Genomic DNA, 19,908 nt, shown 5'->3' on the forward strand with positions numbered 1-19,908 from the left:
TTGTTTACATGTCTTATCTCACCTACTACATTCCAAGTTCTTTAGGGTAAGATCACTATCAGATTTATCTTTGCTTTACCCACAGAACCAGCAAACCTGACAGCCCTAAACTGATGCTTGTTAAATGAATGAATGAAGTGAATGAATTAAATCATACCCATTTCAAGCTAATCCTTTGGATTTTATTTGGCTTATACGTAGAAAATCATCAAAAGGAAGGAAGCTGTCCTAGAAACCTTACAAGGAAGAGTCTCTTTTGGGAATCTCCTACCTGCCCCCTCCCTGGAGCACTTAGGGATGGATGGGGGAACCTTTCACTATAACAAAAGGCGAGTAAACTCTTTCTGAAAATGAGTTTAAGGCCCCTAGTGGTTTAATCTTTACTGCCGCGTAAATTAACTCAAATATTAAGCCAGCAATAAACCGGCGCTCCAGTATCAACCATCCTTTTCTCTGTTAATACGAACTAGGAACTCAGATTGCTGTTTTCTTTCCCCTCCCACGTGTGCTGATCGTGTAAAAGAATCACAGGAACACACGAGCAATGAAATGTGTAAATAAGGAAAATGCACACACATCACGAGCTCATTTCTTCCCAGATATTTTTTGGTCAACCTCTCAAGCTTGGAACAGGCTCTATAACAGATGTGCGTTTGTGTGTGCATATTGGAAAACAGAAAAATAAGGTCAGCGCAAACACTACTTGTAATACAAACTAATGTAAGAGAAAACTTCTTTTTTAATATTAACAACGACACTAGAGAAATAATGTAAAATAAATATACGGTTGGAACTAGGGGTAAAAAAAAAATCAGCAACGTCAGCAAACTGAGATGGGGTGAGTTGGAAGGCAGATTGGAATTTATCTCTTAAAAAAATATCACCCTAACTAGAGACCTGTTTTGCCTAGGGGGACGTGACTCACATTTTCGGATAATCTGAATAAGGGGAATTATGTCTGTTCGAGGCATCCATTCGGGTTCGGTCTCCGGACTCCCGGCTCCCGGCACGCACGGTTCACTCTGGAGCGCGCGCCCCAGGCCAGCCAAGCGCCGAGCCGGGCTGCTGCGGGCTGGGAGGGCGCGCAGGGCCGGCGCTGATTGACGGGGCGCGCGGTCAGGTGACTTGGGGCGCCAAGTTCCCGACGCGGTGGCCGCGGTGACCGCCGAGGCCCAGCAGACGCTGACCGGGGAACGTAGTGGGGCTGATCTTCCGGAACAAAGTTGCTGGGCCGGCGGCGGCGGGGCGAGAGCGCCGAAGGGGAGCCGGAGCGCTGCAGAGGCGCGGGCCGGAGGGCTGGCGCTGATCTGCACCCTTCTCATCTGGAGAGCGGACTCCTGGCTGCCCGGAGGCGAGCCCCTTCCCGGGGGGTGGGGGCGGCAACGCGCGACCCAGCGGTCCTGCGCCCCACCCTCCCTCCTCCGCCTCCAGCGCTCGGCTCCAACAAAGGGGCAGGCCCGCAGCGGGGAGGAGGAGGAGGAGCCGCCGAAGGAGCGAGCCTCTCTCGCGCACAAAGTTGTGGAGTCGTTTTTCCTCGGAGCAGGGAAGCGGGCAGCAGCAGCCGGCCGCGGGCTTTCTCCCGCCGAGGGGCGAGGAGGAGCCTCTGGCTCCAGAAGCCGATTGGGGAATCACGGGGAGCGGCGCCCCCCTTCTTTTGGGTCATTTCTGCAAACGGAAAACTCTGTAGCGTTTGGCAAAGTTGGTGCCTGCGCGCCCGTTCCAGGTTTGCGCTTTGACTGTTTTGTTTTTGGCGGAACTACCAGGCAGGAAGATTGCACAAGTAAGGGGCGTTTTCAGTCGGGTGTCAATTTCTTTTTCTTTCTTTTTTTTTTTTTAAATTTCGGTTCGTGTCTGCTTCTCCACGCTTTATTTTTTTTTAAAAATACATCGCACCACCAAACTCACACTCGCACACACCCCCGCGGTTACTCCGTGTCAAACTCCTAGAGGAGCCCTTGGCCAGCTCGGGGTGCGGCGGAGGCGACCGGCAGGCGAGAAGGCCCGCGGGCAGCAGGTAAGCCCATGCATTATTGAAGCCTCGGGCTGGTAATGTGACTACAGCCCCCGAGGGAATGGGGCGGGGGCCGGGAGGAGGATGGCTCTTTCTGCGGTTCTTCCGCCTGGGATCGGCGTCCCGAGCTGCTTCCCAAGTCCCAGAGTCGAAGATGGGAGTAACTTTTGCGTGCCCTTTCCTCGGGGCCTCAGTTTAGCTCCCCGCGGTGCGAGAGAGAATGCCGGAGGCGTGGAGAGCTCGGGCGTGGAGGTCCTTGGGATCCGTACTAATTGTGAACGATCCAAACTTATCTGACCAGCTCTGTGCTGCCTCCCTGCTCCCCTAATCCTCCTCCCCGCCGGGGTGACAGGGTCGCCCTCCGTGCATCGCGCGGTGCAGGGCGCTGGGCCAGTGATTTGCAAGAGGGGACGTGGCCTCTTAGGAGAGTCTGTCACAGACACCCGGGCCCGGGGAAGGCGGGGCTCCGGCGGTGTCCACAAGAGAGGGTGGGCAGAGGGTGGCTGTGTGGTCGGCGGCCAGCAGAGCGCTTCCCAGCCAGCCGCCCGGCGGGGAACGTGCTTGACCTCTGGGTGGTTGCTGCTCCCAAGGGTGGGGTTCCAGAGAGTGTGGCGCGATCGCCAAGCTCCCTGGCAGCGGCCCTGGAGAGACTGAGGGGACAGGAGGAGGGGGGCGCCCCATTGGTGTGTAGTCCCGCGCAGTCGCCGGCTCTCCTTTTCCGGACTCTGGGGATCTCTTGCTGCAACTGACAAGGTAATTCATGCCCCGCTTTGGCCCGGGGTCCGAGGCTGTGGTTGCTCAAGGCCACTTAAAAACCAACAAAGCACCAATTGAAGGCTGTGCAACTTTTAGATGGCAGGTTGTTCAAAGGGATTTTTTCCTCCAAGCCTCAGATTACGAAAGGGACTCATTCCAGTGCGTTTTTCAAGGAGGAGGGAGGAAACGTTGCCCGACCTCCGAGAGAGCTGTGGGACCAGCACTTTATTTTACAAGGAACTGCAGAGCTCGGGTTCTAACTCCACGGCCCCGCTCTCTGAGGTGTTCAGGACAGGGCCTCCTCTTTCCCAGCCTTCAGGTCAGCCGGATCACCAGGGCCTTGCGGGCCAGTTCCCCCTGCCGCGGTTGGGAGGGTCAGTGCAGCGGTCGCCGCGGCCAGAGCGCGCGGAGCTCGGGGGAGGCCGGATTCCCTAGGTCTGAGCCGACCCTCCCGGCCGCCCGGCCGGGCGGCAGCGACCGCATCCATTCCTTTGTAAGTTGCACCGGCCTCAGGAAGTCGATCTGGGCCCTCCCGGTTCGTTGGCGGTGGGCGTGGGAGACGCAGCCTGCGGATAGCTCAGGGTCAGGGGAGAGGTGGAGGAATGCGAAGCTTGTGGGTAGTTCTGCGGTGACGGACAGGGTTGGCGTGGAACCATTCCCCGCCCCTTTTACCAGCCTTTATGGGACCGATGAGACAACTCTTTAACTCTCCTTTGGGTGTTTACCTAAAATTTATTGGCTCTGTAAACAGTATTAATCACAGTAGTATTAACCTTCCCTGGAGCGCTTCCGAGTGTAAATGGCAGTTCTTGGCACTCACCGTTTTCTTTTACTGTGTTTCAAGCAGAGCAGCAAACTCTTGTCCGCTTGGCTTCCTTTTCTACTATCTCAATCATTCCTAGGTTTTGGTTCCTATAGTAAATTAATGAATAGTGTTTGCATTACACAGCATTTCCATCATAATGCACACTGTTGGATATATATGTGCTATATACATAAAATATAGTACAAAATAAAAATTATATACATATATTCATTGTATAATTCCTAAAATCTTAAAAAATTGAAACATTAGTTTTGTCTTTAAGGCCGTCACCTTATGTTTATTTTTTAAACACCTTATGTTTATTTCATACACTCTTGCTTGGTGGTCCATATGACAGCCCGAAGCGTTCTGAAGGGAGAGTTAGTGAATATCGACTTGACTGGATTGGTTTCAGTAAGAACATCTGGCTTTTACAGAATATCATTTAAGGGAAGGGAAATCTAGGGCAGAGGTAACAATAAATTGCATTTGTATAGGGCTTGAAGCTTCTAAAGCAACATCTCATTCATTGATTCTCAGTTTCTCACCTAGCCTTCTGTGAAGATGGTGTTCCCTCCATTTTATAGGTGTGGAAGAGGGAGGGTCACACTGGGATGCATTGTTCGTGGTGAAACTTTGATTCTGTCTCCTGAGAACCAAAGATTCTGCATTTGGCAATTAGAAGGAGTCATCCTTTGCCTTAAGTGTACTCAAATTCCTCTGGCCATTAATGGCAAGTAACCTCAGTGGCTATCACTATTTAAATAGCCTTCTGTTATTCTTCTTTCTCCCCATTTTCCCCTGTACTCTGATCACCTTTTCTGCTGTATCTTTGCAACCTGTAAGGGATTTTCATTATCAAGAAGAGAAAAATTTGAAAAATCACCTTGAGGAGAGTGGCAAGTGAAACATTATAGTGAAGAAGTGTTACTGATAATGTGCAAATGGAATAAAGTAGTGTGTAAACAGTTGACTTTTCTCTTTTATGGGTGAATAAAGACTTTGGGCAGCATAGAAGTGGAGATCTTGGCTAAGACCAATTGTGAAGAAAAGCATTAGAGATACTGCTCCAAAGTGATACACTGTAGATCTTTCCAGGACAGAGAATTTTTCCCTGGGCAAACTTAATTCCATAATAAACTTTTATAGACATTCTTCTGAACAAAGTTTTTGATTCTTGAATATAATAAAATACACTTAAGAATTTAGCAAATCCTTTATAGTTATGTACTTGAATGAAAGAATGTAATCATATAATAATCCATAAATTATTAGCAGTAGTAGAGCCTATAAAAAATGAAAAAAGTTTTTTAGACTCTCATAAAATCTGTCAGATTGATGATCCAATCCTTTATATCCAACTCTCTCTCTCTCTTTTTTTTTTTTTTTTTTTTTGAGATGGAGTCTCACCCACTCGGTCGTCAAGGCTGGAGTGCAGTGGCAGCGATCTTGGCCCACTGCAACATTTACCTCCTGAGTTCAATCAATTCCCCTGCCTCAGCCTCCTGAGTAGCTGGAATTACAGGTGTTTGCCACCATGCCTGGCTAATTTTTATATTTTTAGTAGAGACAGGGTTTCACCATGTTGGCCAGGCTGGTCTCAAACTCTTGACCTCAAGTGTTAGCCAGGTTGGTCTTGAACTCTGGACCTCAAGTGATCTGCCTGCCTCAGCCTCCCAAAGAGCTGGGATTACAGGCATGAGCCACCATGCTGGGCCCAACTCTCTTTTTGTCATCTCCGCTTATATAACTCAGAGGCATTTCAAGCTCTGCAAATCCAAATCACATTGATGATTCCTTTCTCCCAGCCTGCTATCCTCAGTGTTGCCCAGCTCAATGACTCACACTTCACCTAATTGCCAAAGCCAAAATTGGGGAGTCATTTTGCACATTTTGCACATTGGATATGAATCTCTCATATCCAATCAATTCCCAAATCCTATTGACTTTCTTTGATATCTAAATATCCCACATATTCACCCATTTCTTTCTATCTACTCTTGTTTAGACCACACTTGTTTCCTGCATATAATATTACAATAGAAAGAATAGCACAATAAACACCCAGATGTCCTTTTTATTTTATTTTATTTTATTATTTTAAATTTTTATGTACATGGAGTAGAGACAAGGTCTCACCATGTTGCCTAGGCTGATCTCAAACTTCTGGGCTCAAGTAATCCTCTCGCTTAAGCTTCCCAAAGTACTGGGATTACAGGTGTGAGCCACCTCGCCTAGCCCCAGATGCCCTTTAACAAGTTTTCCCACTTACTTTATTTTTTTTGAGATGGAATTTTGCCCTTGTCACCCAGGCTGGAGAGTAATAGCACAATTTCGGCTCACTGTAACCTCCGCCTCCTGGATTCAAGTGATTCTCCTGCCTCAGCCTCCCAAGTAGCTGGGATTACAGGCACCTGCCACCACACCCAGCTAATTTTTGTATTTTTTTTAAGTAGAGATGGGGTTTCACCATGTTGGCCAGGCTGGTCTCGAACTCCTGAACTCAGGTGATGCACCTGCCTTGGCTTCCCAAAGTGCTGGGATTACAGGCGTGAGCCACCTTGCCCGGCCTAGTTTTCCCACTTATTTTACAATACTTACTGCATTTTTCTGTCTGTCTGTGTGTATGCATATATACATCTACATACATATATCAACCTAAATATACCTATATCAGTATAGACAGATATATGCTATTCTGTTTGAACTTAAGTTGAAGATACCATCACACTTCATTGCTAAATATTTCACCACGTCTCTTACAATCAAAGACATTCTCCTGCAACAATACCATAATTAATGTTAAAGAAATTTAACATTGATACAATAATATTGTCTAATACATAGTCCAAATTCAGATTTTTCAAATGATCCTCAAATGTTATATTTTAAAATTCTGAATTCAATCAAAGATTACATTTCATTGTCATGTCTATTTGGTCTCCTTTAATTCACAAAGTTCCCCCTCTCCCAGGTAATTTTGGTTTTCAAGACACTGACAGTTTTGAAGAAACCAGGCCATTTCTTTTGAAAACTAGCCACAGTCTAGATTTGTCTGCTCATGAGAAGATTCACGTTCAACATCTTGGCAAGGATATTGTGTAGATGATGTGGTGATTTTCCATTCAATTGCATGATGCCCCATGATTGGTTATGTGAATTTTGATCACTTGGTTATGATTAGGAATTTTTCCCCAACATATTACTATGAAAAATTTCTCAGACATACAGAAGAGTTGCAAGAAATTTTCATTCAGCATTCATATACCCATGAGCTAGGTTCCTTAATTTGCATTTTGCTATATTCTGCCATAGTCTTCACTAGTTCCCCACATATTACTGTGGTCTACCTACAAGCCACAATCGTCTTTTTTTTTTGAGATGGAGTCTCACTCTCGTTGCCCAGGGTGGAGTGCCGTGGCGTGATCTCAGCTCACTGCAACTTCCACCTCCCAGGTTCAAGCAATTCTCCTGCATTAGCCTCCTGAGTAGCTGGGATTACAGGTGCACACCACCATGCCTGGCTAATTTTTTTTTTTTTTTTTTTGTATTTTTAGTAGAGACAGGGTTTCACTGTGCTGGCCAGGCTGGTCTCGAACTCCTGACCTCGTGATCCACCCGCCTCAGCCTCCCAAAGTGCTGGGATTACAGGCATGAGCCACCGTGCCCGTCCCTTGACGATCTTTTAAAAAGGCCAATTTTACCATGTTGGTTCCCTCCTTTAAACCATCTACTGGCTCCCCATTGCTCTTCAGATAAAGACACAAACCCTTGACCTGTTCTCCATGGTCCTATCCCTGGTCCTGCCCAGCTTCTTCACCTGGTTCAACAGGTACACTTGTCTCTTGGCTGTCTTCTTTCCAGAAACACTGGCTTGTGCTCCACTCTTTGACTGCTCCATGATTCTTTCTGCCACTTCGCATAGGAAGCTCTTACCTTTTCTCTTTCTGTTTCCCTTTTTGGCTAATTAAATTCTTGTCATCTTTAAAGGCTTGGCTCAAATGTCTCTTCAAGAAAGCCTTCTCTAATTGCCCAGGGCAGGTCAGACTCCTCTGCTGTATGCTCTTAATACTCTGTGCTTCTCCTTTGTATGATTTGTAGTCTATCAGTATTGTAATGAAATAATTCATTATGTAATTAATTGCTTAGTGTGCATAAGCGCCGTAATGGCAGAGGCTATGTCTCTTGTTGATAGTCATAACACCATTGCCTGGCTTGGTGCTTTACACGTGGTAGGCACTCAATAAATATTTGGTGAATGAATAGTTACTACGAATAACTATATGAAATATATAAATATATTTTTTCAAGTCAGTACTTTCCCTTTTCCTTTTAGGTATTGATGTCAAGCTGAACCATCGTAGGAAGTCGAAACCCTTAGAAAGAGGACTTGGTAAAGTTTTTGGATTATCTTGAAACTCTGGCAAGATGGCCAAGTATGGAGAACATGAAGCCAGTCCTGACAATGGGCAGAACGAATTCAGTGAAATCATTAAGTCCAGATCTGGTAAGTAAAGGAAGCTCAAGAAAGCTATGGATTTTTATGTATTTAGAAAACCTATGTTTCTTGGATTGATTTGCATTGTTCTTGCAAGAGCTTCTTGGAGGTGAAGTTCTTTTGAGAAACTGAATTCTGACAAATGACTATAATTTTGTAAAAGGTATATGTAAAAGGTATAATATCTCTGAGTGTCCTATCCTTTCTCAACCCAATTTTGTCTAACTGTATGTCAACTGGCATTGCTTAGTGAAACTGCTGCTTGTAGCTAAAGGTTGTTCATTTGGAAGACTACTCCATTAAAATAAAATACGACCGAACATTTTTCTTTCTATTTTCTGGAAATTGAAGGGATTATATGCTTAATGTAGGAAGTGCCACAGTTTCTGGCAGGAAAGATCTTTCACAGTTTGATTTCATTACCATATATCCTCACCCCCATCCCTGTTCGTAGCCATTGATAGACCAACAGGTGTCCTACCTTGAAATATCTTATGAGCCTTCTCAAGGTAAAATTTTCACCTAGGTAATCTAATAAACCAGACTCAGAGAGATTCATGGTTTTCACGCGAACAGTTAAATTGGGGTCCTCAGGATACCACCCCCTCCTCCAATCTTTTTATATAACCGAGTGCTTTTTGACTCTGGCTGTACAGATGAATCAACTGGGGAGTTTTAAAAAACGCAGATGCATTGGCTCCATTCCAGACCCATTGAATACAAATTTCTGTATTTTTAAAAAGCTTCAAATATGATTCTGAGACAAACTCAAAGGGGAGATATTTTTGAACAGGCAGAACACTTCTCAGCTTTGAAAATTACACAGAACTCCACCCTGAGTGTGAACACTATACTTAAGTAACTTTGAAAAGTTACTTTGAGGTATAAAATTACATCCAGTGTCACTTTAAAGACAAAAAAGGAACCCAAAGCCTGTTTTTGCTGTGTGAACCATCTTTATGTTATGTTAGGGGCTTATTTCTTATTATGTGAAACTGTAGAAATATACAGTGAAAATAAGATCTAAATTAACTGTCTTAAAGTACACATTTTCCTCCATGATACCGGTGTTGGTTGATTGATAAAGATTTTAGTTATTACAGATTTGGCTGTAAATATGTAGCAACTATTGTGTAGCTTGACGGGTCTTTTGAAGGTATAGCTTAATATCTTGTTTTAAAATGTGCTTCGAGGATGTTCTCTTCCTGTAAAATTCTTTTTGTTTTCAATGTTTTGGTGGTATAAGATACTACAAAAATGTAAGGGATTGTTAATATCATCTTAGGAGTACGGAATACATATTCAGACATATGTAAATATAACAGAGGAAAATGGAAGAGAGACGATTTAATGTCTCCATACTAGTCATTTTCTATAAATTGTGAGGAGGTATATTCCTAAATAGTTTTCTGAGTCAACCTTCATTCTAGTAAGACCTTTGATATTTATAACTTGTACTTTAGCCGTGTCCATAAAAGAGTAATTATCTAATTTCAGAAATATCGTGTATATATAATGAACATATAAACTCCCAAACTATTTTAATTTAAAATTATCTTTTAAAAAGGCTGATGAACCTCAAATATTGCTGGGGAACAATTTGGCAAAAATGATAACATGTTTTTAACACATGCATATCAATTAACTGAGTAATTCTGTTTCTAGAGTTTTTCCCTAGGCAATACATAAAAAGGTACACTCAAGAAATTGATCACAGTATCATTTATAATAGAAAACATTGTAAACACCATGAAAATCTAATATTAGGAATTGGTTAGATCATTATTTCCCAAAGTATTTCGAAAAGATCAAAAGTTCTAGGATTGTTAATGTGTAATTCACAAAAGGATGTTATGGTCAAATAGCTTTAGGAAATAGTTGTTTAAACCTATTATTCTGTTTCTTTACTCTAGCACATCTGAACAGATCATACATGATCTCAGTAGAGGTAACTAAATTAGGGTATATCCATAAAGTAGAAGATTAAGCATTCATAAAAAGTGATACAGATGTGTGTGATGTGTGTGTGTGTGTGTGTGTGTGTGTGTGTATGAACATAGAAGTGTGTTCTTGATATAGTAAGTAAACAAGTATGTATTATATGAAGTCATTTATATGAAAAATGTTTTTTAAAAAATTAGTGAAGTATACAATAAATGTTAATAGTGGTCATCTTGGCATTTGAGATTATTACTTTTTTTTGCTGATTTATATTTTCTAAAGTTCTTCAATGAACCCACATTACCGAGTTCTTATATTTTTAAAGATTATCAAATTGCTTAGAGTGTTTAGATGCCAAGGTTATGACTATTACTTTTTTTGTGGTGGCATCTACTTCAAAACACACTGAAAATTTAGTTGTTACATAGCTCAGATATGAATCACATTCTTTTGGCTGAATTATGTTGCAAAAGCCAGTAGATAAATTTGGATTTGAATGGACCCATTAGTCCCAATCTGGCTTCCTCTAAGGGACTTTTTTTGATTCTTTTAAGGCAAATGCTTACTATACAGAGGTAATATTTCATGGTACTCTAAAACTTACGTATTTTAAGAGATTTTTAGTTTAGATTAAGTCATAGGAATTGTCTACATATCATATATGTATTTTAAAGATCCTCTGTCTACATGCTCTATGCCAAATTGGTTGCTTTTCCATTTTTTAAAAGGGAATACTTTCCTTTAGGAAAATTTTGATCCTCATCTGCTCTTCCAGGTTTCTTTTTTGGGGGGAAATTGGATGAAAGTGGGGGGATGGAGAGTGTGGTTTCTGCTCTCCAAATCCTCGAGTTTGGACAATCCAAAAGGCTGGCATAATTAAATTGGCATAATAAAAATGTCTATGCATTTTATGTTAAATTATTGTGATTATTTTTATTGTCCTCACTTAGTATTACTTTGTTTCGTGCCATTTGTGAATATTATAATTTTTTAAATTTTATAATTTTAAAGCCATTTCCACCATCTAAACAGAAATAGGAAGTTGTCAAGGGTACGTAATGAAGTAGTTTCATAAATACAAAGCCATGTATTTATTTATGGTTGTAGTATACTTGCCTTGGGTTTGGGTGAGTTTTAGAAAGGAACTGGAAAGAATTTGATCTATAATGACCAAGGATTTGGTGTTGGGTAAAAGTAGACCTGTCTTTCTCTAACTTAAAAGCACATATGCCAAGTTCATCATCAAGTACTGTATTATTAACAGCCTTAATTAGTAGGCTTTAGAAAGTTCAACAAGTTAGTAAATATTTTGAAACAATAGGCCGAGACTAAGAATTTTTAAAAAGTGAAATTTATTGCCAGTAGAGTATGTGATGCAGAAAGTTCTGCTTGGAACATTTTAAACATGAAATAATAAAATGGTTTGGGATGCATATACAATCGAAGAATATCCTCACTGCTGTTTCATTAAATAATTAACATACATTAAAGCTAGTAACACAGAATAAGTCATCCTTTTCTGTTGCTGTCAGTGTTGTGTGGTTTTATCCCAGAGCCCTGTAGAAAGAGTAGACCTCAGGGCTAAGGACAGTGTGTCAGCTGGCTCCATGTGGAGTTCTTGACAGTTTGGGATTATAGACTCTCAGCTGGGAAAGAACTGTTTGACGAATGAAATAGTTGGGCAAGCTTCACATTTTTGGATAATTCAATGTGTTCTTCAAGAGACCTTGGGCTGGAAGCCTGTGTGTAACAATTTTATCATTTCTTCCTTTGCATTTTCTCTTCTTGTCTAATCTTAGGATCTAACTGTTGAGGGAACCTTAGAGGCCCTATAACCCAGCCATTCCTGTGATGTGCTCACCCAGTCTCTGTTTGCACACCTCCAATGATGGCATCTCACTGCTGCTGCTGATGATGACGATTCTAGCAACTTACACTAATTGAACACATTCTGTGTGCAGATGTGGTGCTAACAGTTTAATCCTCACAACCACCATTTTGTAGATGATAAATGTGAGCCATACTGAAGTGATTTGTGGCACTGGACTTCTTTCTATTTCTCCAAAGGCCCGGTGTGTCTTCCTCAGGGCCTTTGCACATCTCTCTTCTTCCATCTTTGCCTGGCTGGTTCCTTCTTGTCATTTAGATGTAGGCCTAATGTCACCTCTTCGGAGATCTTCCTTGCTGACTTTAGAAAGTAGCTCTCCCAGTCACTCTTGACTGCATCTCTGTATTTACGTTCCCTGTGTTGTTCTTAGCACTCTCTGGTACCTTTTCTGGTACTGTGTGTTCATTAATAGCCTTCCCACTAGAACAGGGCTCCCCAACCCCCAGGGCCTGGACTGGTACCAGTCCGTTGCCTGTTAGGGACCAGGTGGCACAGCAGGAGGTGAGTGGTGGCTGAGCAAGCACTACCGCCTGAGCTCTGCCTCCTGTCAGATCAGCGGCAGCATTAGATTCTCATAGGAGCGAGACTCTATGGTGAACCGCACATGCGAGGGATCTAGGTTGCCTGCTCCTTATGAGAATCTAATGCCTGATGATCTGAGGTAGAACAGTTTCATCCCAAAACCATCCCCCTCGTCCCTTGGAAAAATTGTCTTCCATGAAACTGGTCCCTGGTGCCAAAAAGGTTGGGGACTGCTGCACTTTAATTAACTCCCCAAGAGCAGGGACCAGTACATCCCTGGTACTGAGCCCAATGCCTGGCTCATAATAGGTGAGCAATAAATGTTTATTCAATGATAAAGGCTACAGAGTCTGGAAGTGCCAGAGCTGGCATTTGAACTCAGATGATCTGACTCTAGAAACCCTGCATTTGACCTCTATGGAGTGCCCAGTCTCCTAACTCACAAGACATTTTATTCCATTGCTGCCCGGTGACTCTTCTTCATTTTGTGCCTAATTCTGTCCCTTACACATTTTGCACTGTATTAATTGTATTTATACAGCTCTTCTATCTCTTTTTTTGTAGTTTTCAGGGGTGGGACCCTGGGCTGTGAGGTAGAGCTCCTCTGGACCCCAGGTTAGTATCTCAGAGCCCTGACAAGGGAAGGCCAATTGTAAGAGACACAGCCTACTGCTTCTGGGCCAGTTGCATCCTTTCTTGATTTTTGGCTCTAGTCTCTGTCATTCTCTGTTGAGTTAGCAAAGGGGAAAATACCAGAGGACAAATAGTCCTTTGGGTGGAAGATAGAGAAATGGATAATGTGTTTCTGACGTGAATTCCTTTTTCTCTTTTCTTCTGACTACTGCTCAAGGCTTTTAACGAGCTGAAGTTAAAAAAAAAAAAGGTAGTGGATTTCATAAGGACTGACATTTGGCACAGTGTAGGTCCCAGTCTGATGCCCAGATAGGTATCTGTGGTACTGAAAGGGTTGGTTGAGGAGTGTAGGGGAAGGAAGCAAAGAGAGACCAGTGAAATAAAAATAAAACAAATTATTAAATATGAAATATTATACCAGGTTACATTTATAGCAAGCCTCCTGAAAATCTGCTATGTTTGGAAAGTAAACTTGCTTAACAAGATTCAGTGTTATGAAAATTCTGAGGAGGATTACCTTATTTGTTTGCCTTTCTGAGGCCTTTCTTGAGGAAAGACAGTAGTTAAGTTGTATTTAGGCAGTCATCGGTCTATTTCTTTCTTTTATGTTTAAAGCAGTATCTGTGAGGGGATTTTTCTAAACAGCTCAAGGGACTGTGAAAAAATAGTTCATTTTTTGTTTCTCCTGAAGCTTTCCTTGGCTGGAATACCTGTGCTTTGAAGGGAGGTCTTTGAGCAGGTTTGTTTTTTTCCATGAGCCCTGGGGATTTGTAGTGATAGACAGTAACCCTGATGGAAATTCAACTCTGGCAGAGAAGGGCAGCTATTCTTGTCCTGCTTGTAAAAATATTCTCCATGTTGTTACCTCATTATGCTGAAGTAGTGCAATCATGAGAAAGTTTTTTTGTATTAATGTGATTCTCATGACCTGTTACTATGGTTGTGAAACTTTTAGAGGAGATCCATTCCCGACTGGAAAACGTGAACTGCTGAGGATGATTCTAAGCAAAGGAAGTACATTAATTATATAGACAGAACAGAGAACTCAATTTTATTGAACCTTATTTGTACCCAGAAGTTTGAACTAGATGCTGATATGATGATTTTTCTGGGAACAAGTCAACATGCAAGACTATTTGAGCAGCTGTAAATATTAGTTAAAATTTAATCTAAAGCAATGGAGAAAGGGTACTCTGCTGAAGTGGTTTCAGATGCATTGGCTGGATTTTTTTTTCTCCCCTTAAATTGTGTGGAGGCATAGACATTTACTGTGTTATATTTTTATCTTTTTATATGCCTTAACTGTTTAATAATAAATAGACTTATTTCAATATTTGAAATGTGAGGCAGTATGAGTTCTTAATGTATACTTACTCTCGAGATGATGGCTTTTGGACTGAGAAATTGAAACCAGGTCCCAGTCCTTTCGCTTTTACTTCCTGTGACACTGGATTTGCACATGTCAATTCCAGGAAGCAGGTAGTTTCCAGCATCCATGTGGTTTTCCAATCTTTGCATTTGTGCCTTTAAACAACCAAATACCTGACGTTTATTAATATCCTGTGGGGCTCTTCTATCAGAAGCACATTCTCTTGGCCCGGTTAATAAGGGAAATGTCTGTGTATGCGCACCTGGCAGCTAAGATTAAGGTTTACAGTGGTATAACCTCACCTTCACTTTTAAGAAATTAAGTTTAAAAAAAATGCAGATCTGTCTTTCATAGCAGTGGAGCTCAACAACACATAGAGCATGAGAGTCACATTTTTTGTGTGAATATTTTCGAATGAGCCTTTTTTGGTATGTGGACGGGTGGCTAGTTACATCCAGTTCAATCCTTTTAACATTTAATTATGGAACAAAATCTTTTTTCAAAGTGTAGAGAAAAGCATATAAGGGCATTTCTGATGTAGCAGAGGAATCCAGTAAAAAATATGACTTTGTGTCTCTAAAGTGGTACAGCTTTGAAATTAACACATCTGTATAATTTCAAAAGTATGATCTCTTTAGATCTTTTTCTTTAATTTTATAGTCTTAATTTTTGCAAATTTCTTCAACTCCATTCTCTAATTAAGATTTTGGTATACAATATTTATATGCAAAAGATTTTTGGTACAGGAAATAGCATTTTGAGGTTGATACTAATTGATTTGTTCACTTGCCCCTCAAAGGCTATGTGTGAGTCATGTTATTTAACATTGATCCAGTCAATATGTAGATTTATGCACATGCTTTTATTTTGAAAACTAGGTTTTGAGCTTCTCACATATGGAGTTCCTAATTCAAGCTTTATGTCAGAACCACCCTTCTGGGTCCAGACTCAGATATGTGGGGTGGGGTCCCAGCATCTGGAGTTTTAACAAGTTCTGTGGGCTATTCTCTTTAGTGCTCTTAATTTATAGACAAGGAAGGAAGGTTTAAAAGTCATAGAACCAAAGTGAAAATGATCTGCATTTTAGAGGAGCAAGGAAAGCTACAACGTTTATTATTTCTACTTATAAACACTTCCCTTTAAATAATTTGAAAAGATAATAGATTTCATGATGTTGGGCATTTTTTCTTTTACACTGTATTTTGAAGAGTTTGGGTTGTGTTGGGTGAAGTTAAAAGTGAGGAAAGTGGGTCAGGAGAGTGATGAAACCTGGTGCATTTCTTATTTTGGCCCATTGAACCAGAAGATGATACCAATATATCTAGTGCCGACATATTTCTCCACTGCGCTCCTTAGTTATTGCTGCAGTGTATTCAAGGTCTTCTTGCTGTGAGCGTAACATCACATCTTGAACTCTTTTTCTAGGGAATGCATCAGCTTAGAGTCCACTAATGCATTCATTATAAAAATGTATTGTGTATATTTTCTATTACATTATTTCAAAGACAGATGTGTTTTTGAATCACGGTGGGAAAAAAACTCCTCACATTCAACCTCTATGCTAGTTTTCTTATCTTAAGGGGGGGTGGTTAGAGAAATGTATTATATATGTATTAATATTTGCCTCCCTGTTTTTTAATTCTAAATAGGTGACATTTAATATAACTATGCTTGCTTTTGAAATAATTTGCCTACCATTCTTTAAAATGAGTGAATTTTAAAAGATGTATAGTGATTTTTATGTGAAGATGAATTAAAGAGTTAAGTGACATAGACCACCGTAGCATTTTCCCTGTGGATCTGTAGAAACAGCCCAAAAGTCTTGTGATTTTTTTTTTTTTTTTTTGAGCCGTAGTCTTCCTCTTGCTCTGTTGCCCAGGCTGGAGTGCAGTGGTGCCATCTCAGCTCACTGCAACCTCTGCCTCCTAGGATCAAGTGATTCTCCCACCTCAGCTTCATGAGTAGCTGAGACTACAGGTGTGTGCCACCATGCCTGGCTAATTTTTGTATTTTTGGTAGAGATGGGGTTTCACCATGTCGGCCAGGCTGGTCTCGAACTTCTGACCTCAAGTGATCTACCCACCTCAGCCTCTCAAAGTGCTGGAAATACAGGCATGAGCCATGGTTCCCGGCCTCTTGTGATATCCTTATATTCAGTTAACCAAACCAAATCAAGTCAAATAACAAACCCCAAACCTTTTATAGACTTTGAGTTATTTGCAGATCTTTGGGGTTATTTACCTGTCTTTTGAGCTTTAATCTTTTACCTCTTTGAAGATACAGGAAGGGATCTTTATTTCTTCTTTGATAAAATAACCTTCAGAGTGACTTGAGATACGTAATTGCTTCTTTGTATATCATTGTGTGGTATTTGAGATCACATCTCAAAATTTAATGAGACCTGCTCCTCAGGCAGTTTTAAGATTAAGGATCAAAAACGGAGCCACTGGAAAGGTGTGAGTGGGCTGGTAATCTATGTTAGAACAGAGACTTTGGTGCAGAGGTTGGCCATGTTCAAATGTGGAGTAAGTTTTCATGAAACAGGAGGAAGCCTTTTCAGATTTATTTGAAACTAAGAAACTGCAAAATAAAAGTAATAAAATACCCCGAAGCAAATAGACTTTAAAACAACATTTGGTCCTAAGTTGTACATGACCAATTTCTTAAAGTGATTGTTATATTGCCAGTTTTGAAATTATATTATCTTTTAAAATTTAAAATGTAAATATTGTCTCAGGGGTGGGAGGATGAATCTCCATCTTATTTAGTGTTAAAGGCTCCTGGCCTTACCCTAAAGCCCAGCTTTTTCGGTGGGGGGCTCATAAATAAAACTGTGTGTGTTCTAGTTTACTCTGTTACCTCATCTAGTTCCTTTAGGTGATTAGAAAATGCCATATTAGCAAATCTAAAAATGTTTACTTTTGTGTTTTTACATGTGAAATCAATGGCCAGTTCTATAATGTTAACATATCAGACCCTTAATTATATATTAACTCCCATTTTGATAGTTTGTATAGAAAAATCAGAGTTGACTTGAATTATTTGAACTTGCATGTGCTTTTTCAAGATATGTAATGTGTTGTAAATTAGAAGAGTGTTGATGTTTTCGGAACACATGCATATGCTTGCTGTCTCAGGGCAGCCTTGTTGGGCATTTGGTGTCAGACATACCTTATTCTGAGGGCCTTGGCATCATGGCAGATTGCTCAGAGAGGGGGTCTCTCTGCATATATTTCTAAGGGAGACATTTAGGGAAGTCTCATGCCATCCTATCTTTCTTTCTTTCTTTCTTTCTTTTTTTTTTTGAGACAGGGTCTTGCTCCATTGCCCAGGCTGGAGTGCAGTGACTCAATTTCAGCCCTCCGCCTCCCAGGTTCAAGTGATTCTTCTGCCTCAGCCTCCCAAGTAGCTTGGATTACAGGTGCCTGCCACCATGCTTGGCTACTTTTTGTATTTTTAGTAGAAGTGGAGTTTCACCATGTTGCCGAGGCTGGTCCTGAACTCCTAACCTCAAGTGATCCGCCTGCCTTGGCCTCCCAAAATACTGGATTACAGGCGTGAGCCACTGCTCGTGGCCACCATCCTACTTTCTAACAGCACTGACCCACCCTCCCCCTCGCCCCAAAAACCACCATGAAGGAGGCAGAGGGCACCAGGTGAAGACTGCCCATGGTCCTTTTCTTACCTCTGTGACTTCGTTTGTTTAGTGTTCTGGGCTTGATTGTTCTCCTTTTCCCTGCGTCCCCAGTTTTGCAAACTCCATCTTTAAAACATCAGCATCAGTGCCACCACGTGTTCTACTCTCTCTGCTATCTCCATGCCAGAATCAATCTTTCCCACGTGTTCACTCTTCATTTCTGTTTGTGGCCCTTCTGGCTTGTGTATGTCTATATGCCTTTTTTCATCTGACTTTCTGATGTTAGCCTTTAGCTTAGTCTCCACACACACAGTAAGTGCTTAACAAAGACTTGTGGCCGTGTGCAGTGGCCCATGCCTGTAATCCCAGCACTTTGGGAGGCTAAGGTGGGTGGATCATCTGAGGTCAGGAGTTCGAGACCAGCCTGGCCAACATGCTGAAACCTCGTCTCTACTAAAAATACAAAAATTAGCCAGGCGTGGTGGCACTCACCTGTAATCCCAGCTACTTGGGAGGCTGAGGCAGGAGAATCGCTTGAACTGGGAGGCAGAGGTTGCAGTGAGACGAGATTGTGCCAATGCACTCCAGCCTGGGCAACAGAGTGAGACTCTGTCTCAAAAAAAAAAAAAAAAAAAAAAAGACTTGCTATGCCTTTTAATGGTTTTAAAAATTACACTTGCTTGCATACATACCTCATTCATTCAGCAAATGGTTATTGTTCATTCATTGTTAGATGCTGGGCTCAGAGATAAGCAAGACCCACCTCTGTTCTTAAGATGCTCTCCGGCTAGTTGGAAAGAAAGACATCAATAAACATCCCCACACAAACCAGGGACACATGGAGGGAGGAAGGATGGGTTCTTGCTTTGGTTGGAATGAGGGTAGGTTTGAGTAAGAGAGCGTGAAAGAGGCAAGGAATTTGAGGTGTGCCTTGAAGGATGTGTAAGAGGCAGCGCTGTGGACAGTGTGGGAAGAACATTGCAGATGATGAGAAAAGAGCAAGGCATTTGAAGTCTGTCCCTGGTAACTGAGTGTGGCTGGGGTAATGGGGATGATGGGAGAAGCTGGGGTCAGATTTCAAAAGCCCTTTTGAAGCAGAGTTTATTTGATCTTTCCCTGTAAGAAGCCACTACAGGATTTTAGGTGAGTTAATGACTAGCTCAGAACTGTTTTTCAGAAAGATGACTTGGCTGGCAGTAGGAAAGATAAATTTGGAAGGTAGCAGAGTTAGGGGGAGGCAGGGAACAGGTAAGAGTTGTGGAAAAATTGAGGTTAAGGAGTATAAGGACTTGGACCAGAGTGGTAAAAGAGGAGACTGAGCAGGGGAAAGGATGTGAAAAGTGGTTAGCAGTTAGTAACAGGGTGTGCAAAGCCTCAATGTAAACTTCGCCTTTGTGGGATTTGTTAGTTAGTAACAGTATGTTTAAAGCCTCTAGGTAAATTTCACCTTTGTGGGACTTTTTAGTAACAGTATCTATAAAGCCGCAATGTAAACTTCACCTTGGTGGGATTTGCTTTATGTTTTCAATGAGGTATGTAGTTTTTCAAATCGTACTGTAATTCAAATTTTCAACACTTTCAGTTATTAGCTTTTTCTCTAGAATTTTCTTGATCAATTTCTTAACCATTTACAGTTACTTCTACTTCTTACTGAAGTTGACTACTGCTGTTTTTCTCACAGTACCTCTTGGTCAGTTTATATAGGGAACTTCAAATTCAGTTCAGCTGCAATAGGATCTGTATTTTTTTCTATATATATTCTGAAAGAAGGGTCATGCTTTAGGAAAAAGTTGATGAAAATGAGAAAACAGATGGTTTATATATGTCTATGCAGTATACTATTAACAG

At 41.6% G+C, this 19,908-nt stretch overlaps 1 protein-coding gene across 2 annotated transcripts in view; it reads left to right on the forward strand.

The window, feature by feature from the left end:
* The first annotated feature begins 1,127 nt into the window (after positions 1-1,127).
* Positions 1,128-19,908, forward strand: part of UTRN (utrophin) — a 568,196-nt gene continuing 549,415 nt past the window's right edge. The window contains exons 1-2 of one of the 2 annotated variants that reach the window (XM_009452168.4): positions 1,128-2,014; positions 7,909-8,079. In XM_009452168.4, the coding sequence (XP_009450443.2) occupies positions 8,001-8,079 (79 nt within the window). In that variant the 5' untranslated portion in view covers positions 1,128-2,014; positions 7,909-8,000. Of the gene's footprint in view, positions 2,015-2,471; positions 2,765-7,908; positions 8,080-19,908 lie in introns of those variants that run through there. The other variant, XM_001172875.8, reaches the window with a different exon arrangement.

This window comes from Pan troglodytes, chromosome 5 (assembly GCF_028858775.2).
Source record: "Pan troglodytes isolate AG18354 chromosome 5, NHGRI_mPanTro3-v2.0_pri, whole genome shotgun sequence".
Classification (NCBI taxonomy): domain Eukaryota; kingdom Metazoa; phylum Chordata; class Mammalia; order Primates; family Hominidae; genus Pan; species Pan troglodytes.